This window comes from Grus americana, chromosome 11 (genome assembly GCF_028858705.1).
Source record: "Grus americana isolate bGruAme1 chromosome 11, bGruAme1.mat, whole genome shotgun sequence".
Classification (NCBI taxonomy): Eukaryota; Metazoa; Chordata; class Aves; order Gruiformes; family Gruidae; genus Grus; species Grus americana.
The window spans coordinates 12,186,345-12,213,392 of record NC_072862.1 but is presented as its reverse complement, the minus strand read 5'-3'; the positions used below and the strand labels follow the sequence as shown (position 1 = coordinate 12,213,392).

The 27,048-nt window shown below is 50.7% G+C and overlaps 1 protein-coding gene across 2 annotated transcripts in view; it reads left to right on the top strand.

Moving 5' to 3' along the window:
- The window catches only part of CHST13 (carbohydrate sulfotransferase 13), a 64,365-nt gene that overhangs the window by 23,480 nt on the left and 13,837 nt on the right, over positions 1–27,048 (top strand). The window contains exon 5 of one of the 2 annotated variants that reach the window (XM_054838629.1): positions 7,076–7,208. Coding sequence is in view for 1 of the 2 variants with exons in the window: in XM_054838628.1 (XP_054694603.1) it covers positions 9,254–9,347 (94 nt within the window). In the remaining variant the exon portion in view is untranslated. Of the gene's footprint in view, positions 1–7,075; positions 7,209–9,108; positions 9,348–27,048 lie in introns of those variants that run through there. The other variant, XM_054838628.1, reaches the window with a different exon arrangement.

Below are 27,048 nucleotides of genomic sequence, written 5' to 3'. Positions count from 1 at the left end.
CTGATTTTAGCAGTGCTGGGGTTTACTAATGCAGGCATAATTCAATTAGGGCACCCAGAGGATTGGAGAAAAGCCTTTATTATTTTTAGTCTAAATAAAAATAGTATCTCAGGCTTCCTAGAATAGTGAAAACACAGAGAGTCATGGATGATGGCTGGACAAAGAATATTTATATGCTTTTTCAGCCAGGATTTCCATGAAATAGAAGCTGTTTAGGTTGGATTTGACCAGCCCTGTCATGTCTAGGCATATGCAATTAGTTCTCTATGCTTAAAATTGCAGTAACTAACCTGGGTTTGACTTTGTGGCAGTACGTGCAGGGTACAGCCTCACAAATGGTATTTAGATGATGATGATTATTTTAATCATACCCCTTCAGTAAACAAGAAACTCTGTTTCAGTCATGAGGGAATGCTTCAACAGTACTAAAGGGATTTAGGAACCTAAAGACTCATCTAAATGTGGTCAGTGAGGGCAGTACCTAAGTCACACAGGTTTCTTTGAAAACATTGCTCCATTCGTTGTCATCTTTCATTCTCCTCTTCCTCCAGGGCCAGGCTGCTTTGTTGTAGGGAGTCTCAGCAATGTCAGTATTTCTGGATGGTCTGGTTATGCTGTCAGGACACGGGGTGCTGAGGGGAGAAGAGACAGACTTGCCCAAGGTTCCCTGATGCAAGGGGGACAAGAACATACAGGAGCTCTGTTCCTGCCTATAACACAACGTTTTAAGGAGAAAGGGAACTTTCTCAGCATGCTCATTCTGTGGTTGAGGAGACTTTTATAGCATTGCTCTGACCACTGATGGCAATTTATGTTGTTATTTATAGGCTGGGGTATTTTTTTCCTTCCCTTTGTATTTGGAGCCACGTTAGATGGATGTGTGCACAACAGCAGCAAAGTGAACGCTGCAGGGCAGAGAGCACTCTCCAGCACGCAATGCCACCAGGCTGAGGAGCTGCTTCGTTTGGGCCACGAGCACTTCTCGCCACAGTACACCCCCTCACTCCACGCTCAGGGACAAATTTGCCTTTGCTGAGGCCTAGGGAGTTGGAGAATGAAACACCCCAGATCACAATCTTGTGCTCATTGCTGCTATGCTAAGAAAAGGGACTTTCCAGATGAGGTACTTAAACTAGAGTTTAGTTGAAGTCTCTCTCATGCTGTATCTTGGCTGCTGGTTGGTTGCAACTTCTGATCACAGGACCAGATCATTTGGTCCTGGGGTTCTGGTCATGAACAAGTCAACGTAAATAGACTGAAGTCCAGGAAACAGGACTTTTCACAGAAATTTCTGAGCAGTCTTTGCTACCTGCTCCGCTCCAAGGTTACCAGGCTTGTTGGTGCTATTGAGTCACACACTTCCAAGCAAATTAAGCCCAGCTTAGAATAAGCTGGTTTATACCTTTTGTGAAGGTATAAAAGCATACTGTTAACAAATTTCTTTCTATCAAATGTATGCATAGACTTCCTGGATGCGGTCCCTCGGCTGGGATAAAAATGAATACAGTCTCTGAGCAAATGCTTACAGCAGCCAAAGATCTAGCCTTTTCATTACAGGCTTCAAACTAACAGTTCTGGGCTTGCAAATATATCAGCAAAGGCGCTGTGCCTGTGTGGGCAAACACTCCCTCCCCCTTAGTTATCACCAGCTTCAGCCAAATGGTTTGAACAGCAAAGTCCTGAAATTGCCCTGAAATATGGAGAGATCTCCTGATGGCATCTCCAAGCCCCTGCTTCCCCATTTTGGGAATCTTTTGAATGCAAACTGTGCCCGGGCTCCAAGGAGAGAATTTCTTGTTCTGACAAGCTGTAACTATGGTAGCAAGGTCTGCACATGGTGCAGGTCTTGTGCCCATCTCACCTGCCACTGCTGGGCAGGTCCAATAGGACCTGAATGCAGACAGAGGCTTAACAGATCAAGGACTGGCCTCCCAAGTACCCTAGCAAGGTCACGACAGATTACTGTGAGGACTGGTGTTACCCAGTAATGCAGACTCCCCACCATGTTCCCCGCAGTTGTAGATGGTAGGAAACCAAGATGCAGGCTAGTTTCTCCTGTTCTAGAAGAGCTTCAGGGGAGCAGGTAATAAAACTCAACTCACTGGGTCTCCATGCATTGCAAAGTATTTGAGAGTTAGCTGCTACACCAAATAAACCTCTTCCCTTCCTTAGCCTTTGCCTGCCTCATCCAAGGGATTTCTGTCTGGGAAAAGGCCTTCCTGGACCAAGGCAGGAACCCCCCACAGGAGAGGAGGGCTGTCACAAACCTCTCCCATCCTCCACTCCAAATGCAAACTGTGCTCCTGCAAAATAGGTGTCTCTGCGTCCACGTGCATGAAAACAGCTCTTCTCATCGCCCCACAGAGTAAAGTGTGTGTACAGTGAGTGTTTGTTTTGTGAAGGGGTTTAGAAACAAACTTTGGACAGATGTTAGGCACTTCTGGTGCACAGCTGGAAGGCATCGCGATGTTACACTGATGAGTGCAGTGAAAGGGAGCTCGGTGGCGTGTTCATGCAGCTTTACTGTTTTTTAGAAGATGTTCATCAGTGTAACAAAAGCTGGCAGCTCCTCCACTGCCTGTTACTTGGCTTCGGTACCGCGGGTATCTTGTTTGCGATGCTACGATACTCAAAACAAAGAGATTTGTGTGATGCTCTGCTTTCGTAGAAGCTACCAGCAGCTCCCAGAGGCAGGCTGCCTGGCTGTTGTTTACATGGATGCTCTCCAGTGCTAGTGCCACCAGACTACCCAGTCAAAACATGCTGGCATGCGTGTGGCATTTCTACTCACCAGTCTGAGCCCAGCCACTTCCACCGGGGGAAGCTCTACATCCCCAGAGAGGATGTCCCAGTCCTGGCATGGATCTGGCCATCATGAGAAGGGCCTGTTTTCTTTGGAGAAGACTGGCTGTGACTTGTTTTTAATCCCAAACTCGGACAGTAGAGCAGTGCTCGTAATTCCCCAGGGACTTAAAGATTGCTGTGCCACACTGTGAGGTGATGCAGCAGGGCGTAGGCTGCAGTCAGGCTTTTCTGTCTGTTCAAAAAATTACAGGCTTGGGCCTTTGAGAGCCCATCCTGCCCTGAGGGATTTGGGTATATAACTATAGGAATATTTGTATTTCTTTTTCCCCACAATAGCATTCGATGTTATTTGTTGGGATTTGCATCACAAAATAAGAATGAGACAGAGGCTATTTTTACTAAATAGTGAATATTCAGTGGCCACCGATCCTAAGAAACCTGCAAGAGAAGGTAATTTGGGTCCCATGAAAAGTCTGGCAATGTACCTGCCCTGAGTTAGGTATTTGTGAGCCAGGTAAAACCCTATGGGCCCTGCCTCAGGAGTTTTTACCCTTCCCTTCAGAGCCCTCATGATGTTGCAGATACAGTTTTTCCTTGGAGGAACCAACATCTTAAGGAATGAGAAGGAGAAATTCCCACCTCCAGAGGGAAACTTGAAACACATGGTTTTCTTGCAAGACCTATTTGTGCTTGAAATGTTCAGACTCCTCTTTCCCAGCCACCAACACCAGACTGTAAGAAAGAGCACCGAGTATACAAGTCCCTGCTCTGTGCAAAGCTTTGCTCGCAGGAGATCTCTGTGACACAACAGAATAACTTCTCTCTCCATCACCTCTCTCTGAATTGTGTTTCCTTGCAATGCAGGAGAAGCTATGTATTGAGTTGTCCGCCATGCACCGACATATGATGGGCAGGACTATAGCGGTAGCTCGCTCCAGGGCTTTACAGGGTTCTGTTGAGCACAAGGGTCATTAGCTAACTCCCACCTCAGCCGTGCAGCAGCATTACAGCATCCCTTCCTCTTTGTATAACCCCGCGTGTAGCTGTTACAGGGACGGCAGACAGAGCTGACCAGTTGCGGCCAGCGCTTTGGGCAGCAGGGAGAGAGGCTGCGGCTTTCTGCTGGGAATGTGCAAGAAACAGCAGAGCACGAAGCAAACGCCGACCGCAGGAGTCTCACACTTCTAGTGGGAGGCTTGACAGGTTTGCTGCTCTTGCTGTCGGAAGTAACTGCTGTTCCCAACACTGTGCTAAGATCAAGGGCAATTGGCTTTCCAGTGTGTATCTGTAAACCACATCCCTTCCTCATACAAGCCTCTAAATCAGACATCGGCAGAGAACAAGCTCCCAGCTGGTAACAGTATATAAACTAATGAAATATAAATGCCTGGTACAAAAGGCAAACATGGTCCCTAGCTGCCACCACTAAATAAAATGGTTGATGGGGGCTTCCATCGTACCAACAGCATTTCCAGTAGATGCAAGCATTGCAGGGAGAGAGTAGTCCTCAGAGCCTGTAATTTCATTTGTTCCCATCACCACTGGTGCTTTTAAAAGAAAACAGCTGCTGCTGTTTTCTTCCTTTTTTTTTTTTAATTGTGGCTGCAAGAAAGTTAAATGAATGATTTCTTGAAATCTATTTTGACAGAGGCCACCATTTCATGATGAGAAGCGAGAGCCCAGTTTTTAGTTTCTTGGACTCTAGCAAGATTTCCCAGGAGATCAGGAGATAATTACAAAAGGATCTCTTGGAAGTGATTAGCATTTTGTTTGGGAACAGAACAGCCGGCAAGCTATGGAATTAGCCAGGTTACAATATTAACTACTCAGGACCAGATGCTATTTGCACTATCCTAACCCATAGTACTCTTTTCCTTACGAAGCATATGATCCTGCTTAACTTTAGGCAACGTATGCTGTCATACTCACCAAATGAGAGGGACTCCCCAGGTTGTGGAGCGTGTTTGGGATCGGCTGCTTACTGCCTGCCCTGTCCCCCTGAGCCCAAGGAGATTTCTCAAGGCATCGGTGCGACTTTCTATGAACAAGTGACAAAAGCTGGCCATAGATTTAAAAGATCCACCAAGTGCCTTTTTTATTATATGTACTTTTAATTCTCCAGTTACCTCTCCAGAGGTATTTAATGTAAATTCTACCTTTTATCCAACCTGTTTCTCTTATATACTGAGCCTGCAAACATTTACTCCAGCACTTAATGGTGAAAAGTCCACCCCAGCATGATTCTCTGCTGCTTTGAACTACGGCTGTTGTAAATCTGTGCAAAGTGGGCATGAACACTAGTGTTTTGATTAAATAATATTTGAAAACCCACATTCTGCAGGTGAAAAGGACTACAGGAGATGGTGGAAAATTCATGCACTGCTTGAGAAAGCAAGTGTTCCAGCTTGGTGATATTACCAGGATTGACCTTTCCCGGCTAATACAAAAATGTGACAGAACCAGGTGCCCTGCTTGTCTTTCAGGGCAAAATATATTGGGTCCCACTTATGACAAGGATGGTTCAGATAAGGTGGTAGGAAAACCTTTAGAGGGTTTGTAGAGCTGGAAGGGATTGCTTGGCAAGATCACAGGGTATCCATCTCTGGGAAAATTCCAGAATAAGCTGCACCTACAAGGTATCCATCTCTGGGAAAATTCCAGAATAAGCTGCACCTACATCTGCTCAAGTAGGGGATGAGCTGGGGCTTTGCAAGGTCCCTCTCAGCTGACGCATTTCAGTGATGCCATAAAATTTAAAACAAAGCATTGAGTATCAGGACGCGTTGGGGCTCATAGACATCCTGGAAGCAGGGTGATGTCTAATGCAGTGCTTAGAAAACAGAGAGGAGGTTACCCACAGTCATTTCTGTAAGTAGCTCCCCAGATGTTGGTTTCTGAAGAAAGCCAGTACTGCATCAGTGTAATTCCTTACATATCTGCCCAAGCCTTTGCTAGGTTGGTGAAATCTGGGGGCTCTGGCAGCAAACACAGTGTGCACTGGTGCCTGGCCACCAGCAGATGGAGGTCTCACCAGCATGAGGCCAGGGTAAACTATTCCCGTGGCATTCAGGCTCCAGAATTAAATAACTGGGTGCAGAAGCAAAATATGCCTAGAAAGGCTCCTTTTCACAGTAGCTGAAAAAACAAGACTTGTTGAGGAGTTAACAGATTCCTCAGTTTCCAGCTGAAACTAGCTGATGGTTAATTTCCATTCAACGTGGTCATCAGACCAAAGCTTGGAGTTAATCTCTCTCAGTGGCACCAAGGTCCTGGGAAACAGTGAGGCATTTGTGAGAAACCTGCTGAGAAGACAGTAACGAGCATTGCTAATGAGCCAGGAGGGAATCAAGTATGCGCTGCACCAAAGGCACAGCATCTTTCTGCAGGCAAAAAGCACTCCCTCTTCACCTACAAGTCAGAGGCAGTTCCAGGCCTTGGCAGTAACAAATAATTTATCTCCACATCGTGTTATTAGTGCCTTTTGACCATTATTCTTGGTTATCAATATTGCCTTTACAGTCATAAATAGCTCCAGCCATGGTCTGAACCCCACGGTGTGAGGCACTGTGCAGACAGGGAGCAGGATGGCCCTTCCACGGGGAGTTCACAGCCTGGCAGGGAAGGAACCGTTGCCAATCTCTAGAAAATACTCATTTCTCAATTCTTCCAATTAACCTGGCAAAGCGGCAGATTAAGAAAGCTAGGCTCAGTACTCGCCCACGGACAACTGCCACGCTCATTTCATATGTGCTGCTGAGTAGTTGTATTTTCATGTGCGCTTCATGCCTCAGTTATTCTCCAGTCACCAGTGGGGCTTGAGGAGGAAGAGAGGGGGCTTCTCCAATGCAGAATGAATCTGATGATTCCCTTAGAAATAGGCTTGGGATAATAATTTGGGAGTCTAAGAGCTTAAGCTTAATCCTCTGCCCGTCTACACCTCTCTTCTCAGGTAAGCACCAGTCACTGTTGTCTACCTTACGGGCTGGGGTTTTTTTCTTTTCTGTATGGCGGAGCTGCAGGGGAAGGGGGATGGTACTCTTGTGCCATCAGCATGTGGGACCAGGGAGTTTTCTCAGACACACAGAAGTAGGCAACAACAAAGCCCTGACCTCCCAGCAGCTGCTGTCATTGCCACCCAACAGGTCTTGCCATAATGTACCTCTTCCTCCTCTAAAGGGTGTTTTAGAATTGGAGCCGATCATACTTGCAGCTGAGTCCAAGTAGAATTCCTATAAAATCTTCATGGCATGCTTCCCCTTGCCTCATCTAGCCCTGCAGATCTGAACAGCACGTTCACCTCGGACTGTTGGAAGACCAGCCTTGCATATCTGATGTGATCACAGATGGCCCTGGCCCTGCCCTCTGGGTATGAAATACAGACAGCAGTCAGCAGGACTCAACAGGTCAGTGTCTGAGTTTCAACTGGGATGTTTAATTGTATTTTCTTTTAAAGGAATGCCCAACTATGGGTGAAGTTTGGTCACTTGGCACTGCTTTTATTTCTTCTGCTGAACCCAGGGAATTTGGGCTAAAGGGATGATTATTTTCCTTAGCTCCTCTGAGGACTTGGTCCATACGTTCCGGTGTTTCAGTACTGGGAGATGCAAATAGTGAAAAACTCACCTACTGTCTGAGTGCACCTTCCAGCTCCTGAAAAGCTACTGGAAGGGGGCTCCCACTGCCCGGGCTGGATATGTCCTCAGTCTCTGAACCTCACTCTGTTCCCTTGAGAGGTCCAAGGACAGCACCACCAGACTTCCCTTTTGCTGTAGTGGACACCCAGAGAACCACTCTAATGCTGACAAAACTGTTATGTCTTTATTCCCCTCTGAGGTTGCTGAAAGCCTCTTCAGAAACAAAACCAAAGGGAGGTCGCACTTTGTAGTGTGTCCCCCTCACAAGGGTAATGCCTGTAAGCAGAGACCAAAATGTATTCACACACACCAGTCCCTCCTCGCCACCTGGACTCAGCCAGTCCCTTTGCCCCTAGGGTCTCTCAGCCCGTCTTTGTGTGTAAGGCAGATCCCAGCTCTTTGCACACTCGCCACGGAGGCCAAAATCGCTGCACCACTTACAACAAAGCGCAACCCGCATCTGCAGAGCCATTCCCAGCCAGCAGCTGTGTCTGTCTCTCCCTGGTGGCAGGGGTTAAAGTCCCCGTTCCACACATCTGACAGGCACCGGGCTCAGGAGCGGAGGTTATCTTTCCAACTGGTTACTGCAGACACTGGTGTGACCTTGCAAGGAGGTGTAAGTATATTAGGGTCTCAGCTCTGGTCTCATTTCTATTGTCCCTCTCTAGACCATCCAAGAGGGACTTTAAAGAGCTGTGTAATTCCATGGTGATAACTCAGCTTGGCTTGCAAGGCACTCCAGCTTCCTTCTCTGCAATGAATTCCTTCTCCTGGTTTATTGTGCCCTAAATGATGGCAGAATGAAGGCCAGCATGTGCACACACCCAGGCTTGCTTTGTCATTCTCAGTGGCTCCTTCCTGAACTGTGCTTTTTTCCTTAAAGCTAAGTGTATCAGGGATGAAGAGAGAAGCAGTGATTGACTGTTGTCAGTCGGAATCCAGCTCTCAGCCTGACTTTCTAATTTAGCAAGCAGCCTTTGAGTAGATCTTGAGTGTTTTACAGAGGTGGGTCAACAGCATTACTGCTATTTCAAAACTGGGGCAACAGAAGCTCAGAGCTTTATTTGCCTGCAAGTACAGAGCCTGGAGGTTAGAGGACATGGTAAGAGAGCTTTGTGCTCTTGCTTTCCAAAAACACGCAGGGATGAGTAGAAATTATGTCCTCCTCCTAGATAACTTTATTGCGTGAGTTAAAATTAGTCAGAAGCATTATTGCTTTCAGTTAAAGTCTGCAGGGCCAGGGGGTTAGCGGAAAAAAAAATATATTTTAAGGCCACAAAACTTTGTGACGCTTACAAAGGACTGAGCGTTCTGAGAAAAGTCATCAGGAAACTTGCGAGCCCCGCCAGCACATCAGTAACTCTTCCCCTGCGAGGAGTTTTAAAGCCGTCACGGGAGTTTGGAAGGGAAGCGCGTGCTCCGAGCGCCGGCAGGGAGCGGACACGGCACCGGGCGAGGAAACCCCGCCAGCACCGCGCCGGCCCGGCCCCGCCGCCGCTCCCCCTCCTGCTGCCACCGCCGCTCGCCGGGGCTGGATGGGGCGAGCCGCGACGCGGCCGCCGGGCGCCGAGCGCCAGCCCCGGCGCTGCGGGGCACTCGGGGGACCAAGTTCCCCTTCCCGCGGCTGAGCCGCTCCGGTGTCACTTCCTGCCGGGGAGGCGAGGCGAGGCGGCCCCGGGCGAGGCGAGGCGGCCCCGGCCCCGGCCGCGGGGCGGGGCGCGGAGCGGCGCCCGGGGCGGCGTGGGGCCGGCGGGCGCTCGGCCGGGCCCTGTGGGCGCGGGGCGCTGCGCTGCGCCGCCGAGCCGCGGCGGAGGATGCGGAGGAGTCGGGCGCCGCGGCTGGCGCTGGCCGCCTGCCTCGGCTCGTTCCTGCTGGTCGTCTTCTACTTCCAGAGCGGCCTCAACCCAGGTGGGTCCGCCGCTCCCCCCGGCTCCGTGCCCCGGCTCGGGGTGCCTGCGCTCTCGGCGGGACCCCCCGGCGGGCCCGGCCGGTCCGTGGGACGGATTGCGGGGGGCTGGGTGCGGGCGTGCCGCGCCACGGAGCGGGTCGGGGTGCCGGGCACCGCGGTCAGCCCCTCGCCGGCTCCTAAAATCACTTCGATTGTCGGTGAGAGCCGGTCTGGTCCGGAGGGGCCGATCCACGGGGGAGTTTAAGTTCGGGTCAGCCGGTGAACTCGCCCGGAGGTTGTACGTTTCTCGGCGGAGACCATTGAACTTCGCTGTTGTGTTTGCTTGCAACGTGTGACCGACTTCTCATCACAGCGCTGGTGTTTTGCAGTGAAATTCATGTTTCATTTTAAAGCGAGCTTCTTTCGGGTGGCTGTCCCGTTCCGCGTCCCCGCGTTCAGAGAAAGCAGGGCGTGCAATTGTGTGCAGCTCTGAGGCGGTGCTGGGGTTAGGACAGACAGAGGAGCTGCGCTGTTCCACAAGTGCCTGTTTCACACCCAGGGCCACTAAAATTCCTGGGGAATCTGGTTGAATTGCTCAAGGGACTTCTGTAAGTGTGTGCTCTTAGAAATATCTTCCACATTGGGAAACAATTCAGCAATAACAGAACTAAAATATAAACAGTTTTGTACTGGAGAGGTTATTTATTTCCCTGCCTGCTTTGTGCTCTTTGGGGGAAATTAGCTCCTCTTTCCTAATAGATGTTATTGGGTAATTCCTGTAGTTTTAACAATGTACTAATGTTTTCTGATTACAGCAGCGATCCATCAATGGGGCCTTTAAAGTTACATCTTAAAATTCAGAAGACTGATTTGACTGAAACGTTAGTGGAATTTTATCAGTGTGGGCTAAATGAAATGCGATTTTCCTTTTATAGGGGCTGCTCCATCACTTTAATGTGTTTTTTCCTAAAAATACAAAAAGGCTTAACTTGCTGGCTGAATAAGATTGAAGAGGAGTTAGGTTTCGGCAAGCATTTGTTATTTCTAGAAGAGCACGTGAAGTTTGTCAAATGAATTCAGTAATCCCAGAAGACCGCAATCAGTATTGTATTACTTAGTAACTCTTTTTTTTAAAGAAACGATATATGCATCTTATTATAGTATTGGGACTGTTCAGTTAAAAGTGCAGCATTGAATCGGCTTTAATCTCCAGGGCTCCTAACAGAGAGACGATTGCATTTTACATTGGATTAGCTTTCTAGTATTTGACTGGAAAATGTGGCTCTTTTCAGGACTCTGGTTTTCAAAAAGAGACTTCTGTGTGTCTGAGTCAGCAGAACTTTCTGTGCTTACTTGACTTTAATCCCTTCATGATCTCAACACGGTTTCACTCAGAGTTCCCGTCAGGTCAGAGCAAACCAGGTGACGGTAATGGTGATGGCATCTCACAAGGGGTTTGGGGGATTTTGGGTCTGGAACGCTCCCTTGGGAGGTGCTGGCCAGCTGAGGCTTTGGAAAATGCAACACCCTTAATAGGCTGCAGATCTGTTGCCTTCATATGGAGCAAGTGTGATTTTTGAAAGGTCCTGTAGATGGTGACAGGTCTGGGGTAGGGATGCTGACCTGGTGGAAACCAGTGGTGTTTGTCACTCAGTGGAAGCCCGTTTGCGAGCGTGGTGAACACCCTCTGCAGATTTGCCCCTTAAAGGTTCACAAAAGAGGTGAATTAAAGTGATATTCATGTTCTGTAAAATCTGGTTATTTTCTAGCCAAATAGTTGTCACCCTGGGTCCAGCCTTCAGTTTTGTGCCATTTCTTTCCCTTATTATTTTTCAGTTTACAGTTTTTCCTCTCTTCTTTAGTTCTGTGAAAAACACACTAGCAGAGAAAAGGTCATTACCAAATACAGAAAAGAAACAAGCTAAAAATTGCTGCTGGTTTTTTTTTATCCCAAGGGAAAGCAAACTGAGGCCAATTACTTGAATTTTAGAAGTTACAAGTTACAATAATAGGTAAACAATTTGCAGACAAAAATGTCATCTTTAAAGTGATGGTTGCCTTGAGGTTATTTTGAGTTCTAGTTGTCTGGCGTAATTTCGTTTCTATATAATAATAAAGAAAAATGCTAGGAAAAGCAGCAGTGCCATGAGTTTTACCCGGGAGCAGTCAGATCCTTTTTTCTGTCTTTAGCAGGATTCCACAGGTCGTCTGTCCTGGGCCACCCACAGCCCATTACATGTCACGTGCTGAATTAATCCTTGCTAACGGCACGTAGAGATCGAACCATCCTGTGACCAGGACGAGGAATACAGCCTGAGAAGAAAGATGATATAACCATAAACCTTTAAGTTTGCGAGTGCTCAGGTCTCACTCATCTCGGGGAGCAGGACTTAACTCCTCCGTTTGCATTTCCCACTTTTCACTCCCCCCGGGCAGTTGTGGGCTGGAGCGGTTTGCACTGAACTCCATGGCTGTGCTGAAATAAGGCTTTCTTGTTCTGCCCTAGGAACACCCACACACCAGCGTGTGCTGAAATAACTCGGCTCCTAAATGCCGCTGAGTTGGTTATTTTGGTGCTGGGCTGAATGTGTTTGTACTGAAGTCGGTGGCAGAATCCCCCGTTGTACCTCCTGGAGGGAGAAATGGGCTCGGGTGTGTTTTTTTCCCACCTCGCTGGCGCTCAGGAGAGGTGAGACAAGTCTCAGTGCTCCCCAGGAGGAGCATCCACGTGTGGGTTTGTGTGCTTGAGCGTGCGCTGGCTTCATATCCCCAGTTGTTTGATGTTGGCTTTCCTTGCCTCTGGCTGTACCAGTGGGTGACCATGGGGGCTGCGGTCCTTGTCCCTGGCGGTGGGGTGCAGCTGCAGCACGTGCACTGTCCCCTGCTCACTTCGGGACGGTGATGACTGTCTGTCCTGTTGGCCTTCAGCTGTCTCCAGGCTCACAGACACACGGCCAGAGGCACAATATCTGCATCGCAGGAAGGTGTTAAAGTGATGCTGAGCAGACTGGCAGGTGGAGTTTACAAAGACTGCCACAGTGGGTAGCTACGGGGTTTGGCTGGAGCAGTCACCTTTAAGCATCTCCAGGCCCTCCTGCATCTGGACTGGTGATGTAGGCAGGTACAGTCAGCTCCCAGGAAAACCTCTTGCGATCTCAGCTTGGTGTTGGGAGTGATGTGGTCCATCGGGGGACTTGGCTGTGCTGGTGTGAACCCCCAGCCATCCAGGAGGTCCTGCCTGGCCTTGGCGTGATTGTCATCCATCTTCTGAGTTGATCTTCCTCTGCTGTTTCCTCCAGGGATGGCGCATCGTTAGTGGTGGCTATGCTGACTTCTGCACACCGTACATTTTCTGCATAGAGGAGGTGGGAATAAGCAGTGGGGCTCTCAGACAGTTGTTTCATCTAACTCCAATGGTAGCGTGTCTCGACTGGCACAGCGGTAAATGCTGGAGGCTGCCGATCCTTGTCTACATCAAAGATTTGGTCACTGCTGTTCTCAGGGGAACCACACTGATTTTAGCAACAGTGGGGGAGCTGAGGATGACTAGTACAGATGTGGGGTAGAGAGAACGGAGAATATCTGAAGGAGGCAGAGGGAGGTGAGGGGCAGGTGGTACGGCCCTGCGTTCATCTGTGTCCATGGTTTCTGCTGACCTTAATTAAAACTGCTGTGGGGCCATCCCAATCGTAGGTTTTTTGGGGAAACTGTGAGTAGGCAAATGGTGATGACATCCAGAGAGCTGGCAGTTTTCAGGCTGCTAGTGAGGGGCCAGAGGGATGTGTGCATGAACTTGCAGTCTCCTTAGCTGTTAATAAGCAGCTCCTCCATCCCAAAAGAACATATTTCCTAATGAGAGGCGACTGGGTGCTATACGAAGCATTTTACATAACCTTCCCCCTCTCGAAGCTTCCATCTCCTCTGACCAGTGTTATTTGAGAAGAAGTCCCCTTGCAGTCCAGGGGACAATCCCAGCAGTGTTTGGAGGAAGAGGCACCTTTGGGAGTCTGAGGCAAGGAGGGAGGCTGAGGTCATTCAGTCTGATCCCAAGAGACCCTTGCGTAAGGGGCGGGCTATTCCGTTCTTGCCCTGTCCTTCCTGTATCAAGTCCAGTGACTTGCGCGTGCTGGAGGTGACTGTGGGGGACAAGAGCAGACCTTGCACGAGGCAGCCAGTGGGATGGGGAGTGCTCCACTTCCTGTTGTTTCTGGTTTGTTCCAGCACTGAATCACCTTCTCCAATAAGAAGGAAGGAAAAACCCTCAATCTCAAAATGTTGCTTTATTTCTGCCCCGGTTCTGTCTGACTGCAGCATCCAGCTGTTGCTTCTTTCTAGCAGCACTTGTTTAACGCCGGCTTCTGCCCTCCCCATGTTCTTTCATGACCTGCTATCAGCATGAGTCGTTGGACTTCCGTGGGGTTTTGTGGGTTAGACATAGTCAGCCTTTGATCTGACTCTTTCACAAGAGATACCAGAACAAGGATCATAGTAGCACCAAGGTTGTGATACCCCTCCAGAAAGGTTTGCGGGCAGGAAAGCAGCAAGGTCCCTCTCTCCATCCTTATCTGCTCCTGCGTCAACCAGTTGGAGCTCCTCTGGGCACTGATAGAACAAAGCCTCCTCCAGCTTCTCCCGGAGTGGAAGAACCACTTCACCAGCCCAAGAGAGGAGGAATGGGGTGTTACAGGAACATGGGCAGCAATGCCAGAAGCCACACTACCGGCATGTAGCACGTGTCACAAGCAGAAACTGTGCCTCATCATTTTGGTGTGGTTAGCAGCCCTCTGATGTGCCAAAGTGGATATGGGAGATACCCATTGCCACCACTCCCTGCCAGTTTTGGGATGGTTTCTGTTGCACAGCCCAGCATCTCTCAGCACCGGCAGGTCCTGGAGAAGCTCTTGCTTCTGATCTTTGCAAATCTGGCCTTTCACGTTTTCTAGGCTATGCATCCAAAATCAGTGGTTACTGTTGTGAACTGTCAGTAAGCCCTGACCTTGTGCTTAAAGATTTTTCTCTTCGGGGGGGGGACACAAATCATTATAGACTGATAGAGATTACAGAGTTTCTAAGTGATTTGACTGAGGTCCCATGGAGCACTAGTCCCTGAACCTACAAATGCACCTACACCTAGCCTGAACAGACCTACTTACACACTTAGAAAGGGTTGTCAATCATTGGAGCAGGCTGCCCAGGGAAGTGGTGGAGTCACCATCCCTGGAGGTGTTTAAAAGACCCGTAGATGTGGTGCTTGAGGACATGGTTTAGTGGTGGAATTGGCAGTGTTAGGTTAACAGTTGGCCTTGATGATCTTAAAGGTCTTTTCCAGCCAAAACGATTCTATGATTCTATGATATTAGCAGATCTTTACAAACCAGAAATTTTTTTTCAGAACAGGAAAGAGCCTATTTTAGACCTCAGTTCCTCCCCATTGTTTAAATGTATTTTCAGCCTGAAATTCAGGCGCTGCCTTGGGACGTGAGCACAGTTTGGCCAGCGAAGGCTTTCTGAGACTGGGTCATGTTTGCAGCTGGCTGACACATGTCCTCAGCCTTCCAGATAACGAGGGCTACGCTGCCTTCGTCCTGGCTAACGCTGCAAGTGCGGGCAGGGATGTGAAATCTAAGAGGCCCTCTGAGATGGTGTTGCTTTTTCTGGTTTGTTTTGCTTGCTTTTGTCATGGGGCAGTTTTGCCTGGCTCGGATTCCCGGTCTCAGCACTGTGAAGCCCAGGATGCAGCCGTTGCCCTTTGAGGAGCCAGCGCACAAGTGCAGTGCTCAAAGTACAGCGACGTTTGCCAGCCGAGGCGTTGGGCAGCACAGGCTGGAAAGCCATCAGATCTCCCGTGTTTGAAGCAGATGTGAAATACTGTAGCCATGACCTGTCGTGGTGGAAAAATCTGCCTGGTCCAGTGCTGAGAGCAGGGCAGTAATGACGCCCATCTGCTCCGGAGGGCCAGGCTTTTCATGAGGAATGCTTTCTCTAGTCCTTCGTGGCTTTCTACAGTTTCCTGAGAATCTCTGATGCGTGTGAGAGGTTTGGGAGGGGGAAGGAGGGGGCTTAGCGTGCTGGGAGTTAACTCTGTGCCTGCAGGAGAGATTCCCGTCTCGGTGGCTCTGCCAGGTGGATCCAGCCTTTACTGGCCCCGCATCCCTCTGGCATCCCAGCCTGGCTGTTGCTCTCTGGCAGCACGTTGCACCTGAATTTTCTGCTTTGTTCCCACTCCTCAAAACCCAGCACTCCTATTTATCCTGCAAAGAGGACTCCACAAAAACATCTTCTGGGAGCAGCAGGACCTTTGCCTGTGTGTTGGTGCAGGAAGGACCTTCTGGTGATCATCAGACAGGTCTGAGGCTGGGAGATGCGCACTCATGCAGTGGCCGGGGCACTCCTGGGGGTGCTGGGGTTTATTAAGTGCTGGATTTTCTTTCTTGGTCCTTGCTTCCCACAAGCATCTGAATGGAGAGCATGACAAACCCTCCACCCTAATCCCAGTGCAAACACAGCTGTCTTCCCAGGACTCGCTGTCAGAAGCCAAGACACTGCAATGGCATTAGGTGCTTAACTCGCCTTACTCCCCCTCAGAGCTGAGTACCCAAAGAAGCGCTTAACTCCCCAGATACCTCTGTGGGGCCAAGGGGGGGACGTTTCACGTCCAGGCTTTGAGGCACAGCTGGGAAAATGCCCAAAACCTTCCTCGTTAAAAGGCAGTTAAAGACTATTAGCGATCTGAGAGGGAGGGAACATCTCACTAGCTCCGGTGGCCTGGAAGGACTGGGGTGAAATCGCCGTGCCTGGGTCCTTTGCACTGATGCTGAGAACAGAGACAAATGGAGCTCCCCTAAAGGTTGGGGGTATTTTTTTCCCCTCAGTAAAATTATTCGTAGGTGGAGGGGAGTGACTGGTGTCAGTGGAGGGTTGAACCCCATATTCCCAGCCTCTGCTGTTCAGTCTCCTCTCTCCCGTACGTATACGTGCACCTGCGGAGTTCGCGCTGCTGTAAACCGGGACACCCCGTCTCTGTCTCCTGTCTGGATCTGCAGCTTTGGGACAGGCCTATATTCAACTACAAGCCCTCTGCGATTTCCCTACTGTTTCGCGTGGATCTTTTAATTTTTCCCTTCTTCAAATACAACTGTCCCCTTGGCAGTAAAATCATTTCAGCAGGGCTGGATGGTAGGAGTTATTGCTAAATGCAGTACCTACCTGCGCCGCTGCCCTATGCGGATGTCCCCCTTCCCTGATGCTCATCTCCAGATGCCAGGATCCTTCACTGCTGGCTGTCATGGTTTACTGTACACAGCCCAGTTTTTGCTCTGTTGCAGGTTTGTACCCCATGTAATTCCAGTAAATTATCCAGTAAAATCAGTTGTAGAGCTCTGATAAATAGGGTTCAACCCCCAAATGTCTCCTTTGCAGCCTGGACTTGCTCTGTTCTCCATTTCCCAATTGCCCCTGGCTTCCCTTGGGAAGCCAAAGTCTCAGTCTAAGTCAAAGCCCTACGTGAGCAAAGGTGGGAAGAGTGAGTTGCTCTGTACCCCCAGGAGCTGGGTGGCCACTGCTCAAACTCCTCTTTCTGCATGTCCTTCACAGGAGATTGCCCAGCACAGGAGGTAGCACTGGGACGTGTGGTTTGATTTTGTTTCTCTTATAGTTTTAATGAGCCAGGGAGCAAAGCTGATGCTTCATTTATTGTGTTGGAAGGAAAGTGTGATGCTGTGAGGGAGTGCGCAGCGTGCATGAGAATGGGGAAGGGAAGGCGAGCGAAAGGACACGGTGTGAAAAGTGGCTCTGTGCGACTGAGGTCCTGCGCAGAATTGATGCCCAACATTCCCTGGTGCCAACTGCACCGCAAGCCTCGTGCTGTCAGGAGATGCGGCGTGCTGGCTGGTCAGCAAACAGGGGCTGCAGCGGCACCAGTCAGGCACTGGGATGTCTGCAGACTTTGCAGGAGGCACCACAGCTGGTTTCAGCAGCCACCAGTGCGTGTTCCCCTCTGCATGGAGCCAAGCAAGCCAAGGAGACCTAGTAACCAGACAAACCTGCAGCAGCTAATATCCTTGACTGCCACCCCACCATTTAACAGCCCCCAAATTTCTGCTCCCCTCTTGCTGGGCTGGATCTGGCAGAGTACAGTACTGTCCTGAAGCGTGCTTTCAAGGGGTGTTGATTGACCTACGGTCTTGAGCCCTGCAGACAGGACAGTGATTGCAAAACCAAACACGCTGCACACACGCTCCCCTGCAGTTGGCAAACATAGCTCAGCGTAAGCCCAGGCATTGCTGTCACTTGCCTTGGGCAGCTGCCTACAAAATGGCCTTTCGGTATGAAAAGTGGGATCTGGATCCCAGCTGCACCACTGGAGATCCATCTTGAAGCTGGTGCTATCCTGCTGACCCACCCAGCCTGGCAGGACATGTGGATGTGGGGACATCTTTACGCTGGCTTTCTGGTGGACAGGTTAGTGTGAGGCAAGCTGAGCTCTCCCCCAACATTTCTTTTGAACGCTGTCAAGCAGGTTTAATTTTTCCCGGGCCCTTTGCAGCAGCTCTTACTGGGGTGGCTGAGGTGAATGTGCTTTCTGAAGATCCCTGCCTTGTAACGCTTTGCAGCTCCCACCTTTTGAAGGCTCAGAGGCAAAGATCTGCAGAAGCCTCAATTTTGTTTCTAGATAGACCAGATCTTCCTTGCCTTGGAGAAGGAATTAAAAATCTGTTCAGCTTGCAGAAATCCATTCCCTTAAGCTTGCTGGGATGGCACTGAGCAGGTTTAGCTTTAGGGCATGGAGGCATCCAGCCTTGAGCCAGCCAGTGGGGAATTCCTGCAGCCTGGCAGAGGAACAGGCTGGTTGGCCTGGCTGCTCCTGTTTTCCTCATAGTCCCTCATAACTCTTAATATTTGAATGAGCTTTGATTAGATAAAACAGTCGTACATTTATGGGCAGGCAGACTGATGGGAATTTGGCTAGGAAGAGCTGGGAGTTGGTCTTTCCTGGGAGAACAAAGCAGTTTTTGTCCCCATTTGTTAGTACTGCAGCAGCTCTGTCACCCTTGGGTTCAGCAGCTACATCCGCAGCCGAGGTGGCTCATCACCACCTACCCATGCAGGAGAGCCTGGCCGCAAAACCCACATCCTTTGGCAGCCTATGCTGAGATGAAAATCACCATTTGGTATTAAAAATGGTTGAGGACCTGGTTTTGAGGGTGTGAGTGCACGTGGATTCAGTGTCTGCCTACTTTTGCTGTCCCACTTGCACACACTGCCCCGTGCAGTCTCCAGTCCTTCCCTGTGCAGCTGCATGAGCTTTACAGCTGGGATCTCCGAGCACCAGCCATTCCCAGCCACATGGACCAGCTCCCTCAAGCCCTGTTTGCCCCCTGTCAGCATGTCCTGCTTTCCCTCCACCTTATCAATGATCCTCCCTGATGCATTGGGGCAATGGAAGACAAATGCATCCAGTGTTCCCAGCGGTGCTGGTCTGCTTGATCACCGTCACCAAACCCGTGTGGTGGTGTGTCACATTGCGAAGCTGTTTCTGCAGCTGGGAGACGCTGCAAACCACACTGCCCCGGTGTCGTGCTTGGGTGAGTCTGTTACGTGGCCATGTAAACAAACTGTGGCTGAGCACAGGTGCTGAGGCCTGCTGTCCTGAAGAAGCACCCGATGCTGGTGAGACCCAGCTTTTTCATAATGGACTTAATTTTCATAGACTCCCCCAGAGCATTATCCAGAAGAGATCTTCTAATTTCTACCCAGAAGGTCTCTTCTGAAGGTGTCCTTGTCTCTGCAGTGGCTGAAGTGGCAGATCAATCTAGCCTGGACAGGCGCTGGCAGCTCTACCCATGGCGCGTGTGTGTGGAGGAGATGTGCCAGCGAACGTTTTGGACCTGCACGGCAGTGCACAGGGCATGTCGTGACTCATGGGTCCCTTCCCATCCCACGTCACCTCTGTGGTATGGAGGGATGCTGAGGCCACGAGTCCTGGCTTCTAGTCACAACAGTGCTCGCAGATTATTCTTCTCTTTGTAAATGCCACTTGATTAATAGCCCTCCTTCTCCTGGCTGCTCTCCCAGCCCTTCTGGGGAGGGAACAGCAGCAGCAGGTTTGAGCCATCCCCTGGAATGGTCTCTCCAGGAGCTGCTGTCCCTGAGGATTTGCAGCCTCACAGCTAATGTGAAACGTGACCCAAGCCTGCTCTCCGGCCAGATGTTGCCTCACTGCTCTGTGCCGTGCGTTACTGACCTTGCAGGAAGATGGGTAGTGTTGACATGAGGTTCAAAGGTGATGTTTGTTTGGAGCCCGGTGTGGGTGTCTCTGGGGCTGGCTCCTCTGTTCCGCAGAGCTTCCTTCAAGGCAGGGACCTGGGAAATTAGCACAAACTAATTGGAGGTCAGAAGCTCCTCAGCAATTCCCCATCCCCATTCTTATTGCGATGCCCTGCAAGCGTGCGGCTCTGCTCCCCCTCCCCTGGCCGCGGGGAGCGTCTCCACACGGTCGTGTTTCTTCATGGCACAGGAAGGCGGCAAGTTCAGTCCTGCGCACGTCTGCAGAGCCAGGCCGTTCCTTTTAGCGAGGGTGCAGGGGTAGCACATTCACAGCTGGGTCTTTTCCAAGTTTACTCCTGGCAGTATCAGACTGATTTCCTTTAGCTTGGCAGGATCAGCAGACACAGGCACTGTGAGACTGAAACTAGACTGATGGTGCTGGTGGAGTTTTGCTTCAGATGCCCATGAACGGCTGCTGCTGGATGGGTGTAGATGCAAGATTCCCGGTTCCCTTCCTCCTGAGGTCTCCATTAGACCTTCTTCATGCCCTGTAAAAAGGAAAGAGATGCCTTCAGAGCACCTGCTGCTAAGAGGCGTTCTCAGGGCTTAACCAGCATCAGGGAGATAAATCCAACAACCCCTCAGACAAGTTGCTACCAGTGATGCTGGATCTGTTGCACCTCAGTGCTGCAGTGACACTGGAGATGTTTGTATCCTCTGTTAAACATGCTGGCTGGGAAGACAGGGCTCTCTGGTGGCCTCAGGCAATGCCCACTGCTAACTACAGCAGAAGTAGGCACAAGGAGCTATGCAATGAGAAGTTATGTGCTGGAGATGGTTGTCCCTAGTCTCCAGCAGGCTGTAATTAGCTCCTGTTCTCCTCTGCAGGCTCATGCATCTCTTCAACACATTGTAAAGCCTCTTGCTCTGTGTGTTGTGGCAGTGAGTCTCACAGGTTAATGACCTGCTGTCACGTAGACGGGCAGGACACAGCCCCTCAGCTGCCCTGCTGAGAGTGGAGGGGCGCGAGCTGTGAAACAAAGCCGGGAAGGGAGCAGCTGTGTGCAAGGTGGTGTCTTGGGAAGGGTTTGCATTTGTTCCAAGATCTAGTTGTTGGGGTTTCATCAATTCCAGATGCGCGGAGCTGACAAGATGGGTTGAAACGTATTCAGCAGGCAAGTCGTTGAGCCATGCGATGTTAGGGAGACTTCATTTTTTCTTATCTGTGTAGGCAGCCTATGTGCAGAGGGCACAAACAGCATCTGCCCAAACCAGACCTGACTGCAGGCAGGTTTTGAGCAAGTCCAGCCCGATCCCCCAGCACCCTGGCCTGCCGCGGCCTCAGCAGCTGAGCAGAAGGCAGCAGGCTGGTGCAGATGGGCTCTTGGCTTGGTAGGTCCATGCGGCCGTCTGAGCCCAAGAGCTTTCTGCAGCCGTGGCTTGCCTGAGCCTGCCCCGGCGATGGGAGCCTGCTGGGGTGCAGACACCACCGCAGTGTGCAGGGGAGAGCTGCGTCTCTGGTGCAGCCTTGCCAGTTGAAAATCAGCCCCCCTGCATCCCAGCAGGGATCTCTGCCTCGGCGCTGCCAGTGCAAGCCCTTCTGCTGCAATTCCTGTCGAGCAGCAGACTGGAAAGGAGGAGTTTATTGACAAGGAATGGAAATGCTGGCAGTTCAGGCTTACATTATACATGCAAGCAGCCAGCCAGGGCCAGGAGAGCGACAGGCGTAATGGGGAAGAGAAATTGCTCTTGGAAAGCTTCTAGCTTGGCTTGTAGGAGGAATTAACCATATGAAAACAGAAGGTTGCATGGTACTTATGCACAGATATTTTATTTGCTCAGAGAGGCCATATTCTTGCTGGATACTGTTAATTTTCTGTTTCTTATAAAGATCCTAATCACAATCCTTGTGACAGCGGAGAGCTAGGCACGTTGCCCCAGTGAAATACATCCCCCCACCTCAAATGCTTGTGATCCTTCTATTAAACCTTCCTGGTAGCTACCTCAGGCTGGTACTAGGTGACCAGAGCCTCCTGCCACCAAGAGGACATGTGGGTTTAGGTGGAACCATTGAACGGGACAATGTCCAGGCTAGCTGCCGTTGGCTCTGGTCCTGCTCTGATCCCCAGAGCCGATGCTGTGGCATTTGGCAGGTTGCTTGAAGCAGCTGGATTCTTTCTTTGCCTCTCTGCATGATTTATTGTAAGCTAATCCTATAGCTGTCACCCTTTTCCATCACTTGATTAGCGTTTCCCTGGCTGATCCTTGACTCAAGTTGACTAAATTGGAATAAGAAAGCCTACAGTGAAAAACAGAGCCTGAGCTGTCGTCATCTCTGGGGAGGAGGGAGCCACAAAGCCGCGGGCCCGCTGTGCCCACCCCTGTGCCTGGGTATGGCTGGGGACACTGTGATGGTCCAAGAGGTGCAATCGGTGAGAAGTGCAGAAAAATTACCTTCAGAAACTTAAAGGCAAAGTAAGCTGTGTGAGAAAGGAGGAGTCGAGAGAGGAAAGAGCTTTCTTGAGGCTTTATAGAAAACAAGGAGCTTCCATATGTAATTTTAGTATCTTCCTAATGGCAATGGCAATAACTTCTTCCTAAGTGAACCGCCCAGGATCTTGAGCATCAAGAGTAACGCCCCAGTGGTTTTAAAGCATCTGCAGCAGCCAGATCTCTCAATCATAGTCGCTTCTGGAAGCAGCGACTGCCAGTCCCTACGCTGGCTTGAGTACAGCCAGCACTCACTCAACAGGAGTCATCTGGCTGAAGCCTGGACACACCAGGGATTTCAGGTTTCAGGAGTCTCTTCCAGGCAGTTGTTAAAGGCTGGGCAGTCTCCTGTTATGGGGGGAGGGAAAAAGGCAAAAAACAGTTAAAAAAAAGTTAGAAATATTATTATTTTCCTGCCCAGTGTGTGTGACATGCAGCAGAAATCTAAACTAGTGCAGGATGTTCAGACCCAATCTCATGTCGGGAGTTTAATGTTCTTTTTGTAGCAGCTTAAAAAAAACACATACATCTGACGACACCCCCTCAAACCCCTCAGCTGCCTTGTGGCTGCTGTCTGAGCAGTTGTGTACAGCATATGGAAGATGGAGTTGGCTGCAAACCCGTTAATGCTAAATCGTCTCTCAACTCCAGCGTTAACTGCAGAGTGCTGAGTTTGCACTGCAAATACGAAGCTCTGCGGGCTGGGTTTGTCGTCCAGGCACGAGAACCAAACACACACACGAGTCCATTGTCTCTTTTGACATGCAGGTGCTCCTGCTTGGGAAGTGTCCCTCCGAAGGGCGCTGGCGGGGGCTGCACGCAGAGTGACGCTGGCTTCACAGCAGCTGTGAGCGCTCGCATGCCTCAGATGGTGAGAAGTCAGCACCAGTTCTTGTTAAATCTGTAAGAGGATTAATAGAAATGGACAGTGGAGATTACATTGTCAGCAGTGCTTGCCGTGTTTCTTTGGAGTGCTTTCAGCAGAGCCCCCTCTTTTTTAGTGGTTTGGAGAAAAATACCAATAGCTCTGAATATTGGACCACTGCCCCCCTCCCATCCCACACCCCATGTGGCATTGAATGGGGCATGCAGGCTGTGGTGCGGCATTGGGTGATCTCGCCCAACATCCTGTCTCCAGTCGTGGTCTGTGCCAAAGAGACAGCAGACCCTGAGGAGTGAGAATGAAGAAGATGTCCATTGGAGAGGTATTTTCTGGAGCCTTTCAGTGGAGGACAGGGGCAGTGATGTGAAACAGGTCTTACTGTCACATTTCTGTGCCAGCCCTGTGTGTCACTGGTCAGGAAGTCCTGTTCAGGTGTGATTTTTTGGTCAGGATCTTGGTCGGGACATGTTTGAGCTAGAAGAGAAGGTACTGAAAAGTCGGTGACAAGGGGCAGTCAGCAGGAGACTGCGGTTGAGAAGGGGATCAGGTCAGCTGCAAGGCTGCTGCTTCTGTCTCGCCAACCCTTCAGGAGGCATCTGCCGTTGTTCCTTGGCACAGTGGCATTGCTTGCCCTACAAAGGTTGCCACAGCATTTGGAAGGCTGGGCTGAGGCATTTTCCTATGAAAGTCAATGCGTCTGTGATGAGCTGGATCCAGACGGAGAAACCTGAAGTCTGGTGGCACTTTGTGCTGGAGGCCAAATGAATGTCCCGTGGCTGTTGTCTGCAGTTTTATTGCATCCAACGTAAGTCATCAAGCATGGAAATGTTCATGGGTAGGTGACAGTCATGAACAAGGGGCAGTGCAACCCCGCACCAAGGAAGAAGGAGCATCCATCTGCCTTTCGCCAGCAGGCTGGAAACCATGGGAGTGCACTTAGGGCTCCTGGGCTGTCCTTATGCCTGTCTGCCCTCATATTTCGGTGTGTGAGGGCCCCGTACTGGGAGTAATTTGCACTTTGTGGACGGTGTAAGTGCCCCAATGTCAGACAGAGTGTAATGCAGCTCTGCTGCCACTCCGTCCCCGATGCTGCATGCCAGAGGCACTCCCGTCCCGTGAGCCCCAGGCACCGGGTCCCAGACAGCAGACAACTGTGTACAGACAGCAGAGATCTCACGCACAGGTGGAGGCAGGTGTGCTTGGGTTCTTGGTCCTGGTTCAGTTCCCTGAGGCTGTGCGTTTCCACCCCCAGACATTCACCACAACCACTGCTGCTTCTGGCAGGCTCGTCTGTTCCCTGTCTGGCTGGAACGAGAGCAGGACGTGTACTCACCCCTCTGCGTGGCTCTTCCCATCCATCACTTTCCATAGAGAATAGCTTAGGCCCTTCGTCCACACCCTGAATTAACATTTCCTGGAGGCATCACACCCCCTTGTCCCTCTATTGCCCATGGACCGATGCCTTCCAGCCAGCAGGGCACATCCCGAGAAGAGTGAATGATTTTTCCTGTTAAAGGCAGTGCGGCCCGTCGAATTATCCGATGTAAAACAGTGACTCATTGTCCCCTCTTAGAGTGTGTTTCTTGGCGAGAGGGAGACTGTCCTTAGTGCCAGGGAGCCTGGCTGCCGTTACCATCCAGTTGTGCCACACAGCCCCGGGGCTCTGGAGAAGCTGTGAGGTGGTGATTGCTGCAAACACAGGTATTATTTTTAGGGGGTGACACCTCCTTTCATCTCCTTCCCAGAGGAAGTCATCTTGGGCATTGAGGAGAGCCCATGCACAACTTGTAATGGTGCGGTCAGGGGATCCCCAATACCTTCAGATCTCTGTGTGTGTAGGAACTGCGTGGTTTGAGGATGGAAGTGCTGCAGAAGGGTTTGTCCCAGGGGACAGTAGCTGTGGAGCATGCGCATTTGGTGGAAGGAGATTGGAAAATGCTGCTTTCCTTCTTGTCTAGGAGATTTGTACAGCTGGGCCTCCTCAGAATGGGAAGCGTCACCTCAGAGGTCACTGCCTGTGGTACCTCTTCTGAGGGGCGTGACTGGGAAAGAGGTACTGAGGGTACCTCATCAGCAGAGACCTGGGCTGAAAACGGGGTGCTGGGATGGGGTGCCCCATCACCCTTCAAGATCGATCTGCGGCGGCTTGGAGTTGGCCTTAAGTAGCTTCCCAGAAAGACAAAAGAGTAATTTGGGGAAAAGAGGGAGATTTCCAGGGGAGGAGAGTCTGTGTGATAGCGGCTGGTAGGACCCCTCCATCAACTCCATGGGAATGGGACATGTTTTAGCCAGGTACTGGAGAAGAGGAAGAGGAAGGACCATTGTGCAGCCTTCATCCCTCCTCTGCACCGCTCCCTCATCTTGCCCTGAAATGGTATTTTATCAAGGCATCTATAACATCACTTCTGGGTGACCCTGGTGCCTGTGGTGCTGCAAAACCACCTTCTCCCATATGCAAATGTGTGCAGGTTCATCTGTCCGAGCTGATGGGAGAGGAGAGTTGTCTTTCCCTGCTGCAGGTCGTGGTGCCTGTTGTATGTGGGCTATTCCTTGTGTAAACCTCCTCATGTGCACGTCCTGTCTTGCCCCGCTCAGGTTTGCCTCCGAGCTGCTTTTATTTGTGGTTTTTCCCTTAGCTTTGTGGGTAACCTCCTTGCAACGCACCTCTGTTTAGCTCTCTGCAGTTTCTGAGTGCTGGGATGTGAGCGTGGGGGGGGTTAATTATTTGGTTTGGCTGTTTCAAAAGGGCTAGGGGGGATGGTAGAAAATGTGCAGTGGTGGAAAAAAAGCCTGAGCTAAGCTTTCAAGCATCCCCATGCTGCTGGGACTCAGTTCTGTCTGATCCAGCCAAGTTCAAGTCACTTGGTTGGTTTAATTTCTGCTGAATGAAAGAGCTTTAAGTCAGGACCACATGAACCCCTGACTGGAGCCTTCTCCCTTCCCGTGGGGAGCAGACCTGGCAGGCTGGGCTGCTGGTACCGGGGTGTCTCTGGGCACGATCCTGTACTTGGCTGATTCAGCAGGACCTCTAAACAAGGGCGTGTTGCACCACCTGAGCCAAAACTTCCAACAATCTGTTGCTCAGGTCCGAAGTGAGCAAGTACTTGTTTTCCAGCCCACCGTGTCGTGTGGGTGCTGTTGAGCCTTACACAAACTCACCGCAGCAGTCTTGTAGTGGTAAGAGAAATTAAATACCTTTCGTTAAGCCCTGTGATAGACAAGCAGATGAGCTTCAGACTCGTGTGCGTTTTACTCCCTATCCCTGTATTTTGGTTGTTCGTGCTCCTGGGGGTGTGTGACACCAGTGACAGCTGCCAGGCTGCTGCGATGCTCCTTGTGAGAGATGGCACTTGGCTGGAGCTGGGGCTTTGCCGTGGGGGATAACTGGGCTGACAACATCCAGGTGGTGGCTGTGCTTGAAAATAGAGTTGTACGGCCTAAAACCAAGCTACCTGGAGGCAGTTTCTGAGCCTGAGAGTTAGGATGCAGTGCTGGTGAGAGAAGACACTTATCCAGTGGTGTCAGAGGCACAGCTGAGCTTCCAGGTCCCATGCCAGTGCCTGAGGGCTGTGGCTCAGCTGGTGACACGGAGAGATGCCATTAGATCACATGGTGGTTTTGCAGGGGACAGGGACATGCCTGCCTGCTGACCTGCTCAAGGAAGCAGGATCACAGTGGTGACTCTAGTCCTGCCCTTCTGATATGCCACATTAGCCTGGCTGGGTTATCTGGGAAGCGCTTGCTGCAGGACCCCTGCAGGGGTACAACCAGCCACAGACCTCGGGCTCCCCTTGGAGGTCCTGTTCCTAACGCTCCCATTGCTTGTCCCTCCAGGGAGAGGTGTACAGGATCGGGACGTTAGTTGGGTCCTGGCACAGATGCGTGGGCACCCTGTGCAGTTCCTTCAGCCGTCCCTAACCAGTCAGCTCAGCGGTATCCTGCCCCTTGGCTCTGCTATAATGTGTGGAAATGCTCTGGAGCAGGCGAGGGGAAGGTCCTGCAGCTCCCCAGGATGCTCTGGGTTGTCGCTGTGCTGCAGGCAATGGCAGAGGAGCTGGCAGGGGCAGGTCTGATGGAGAACG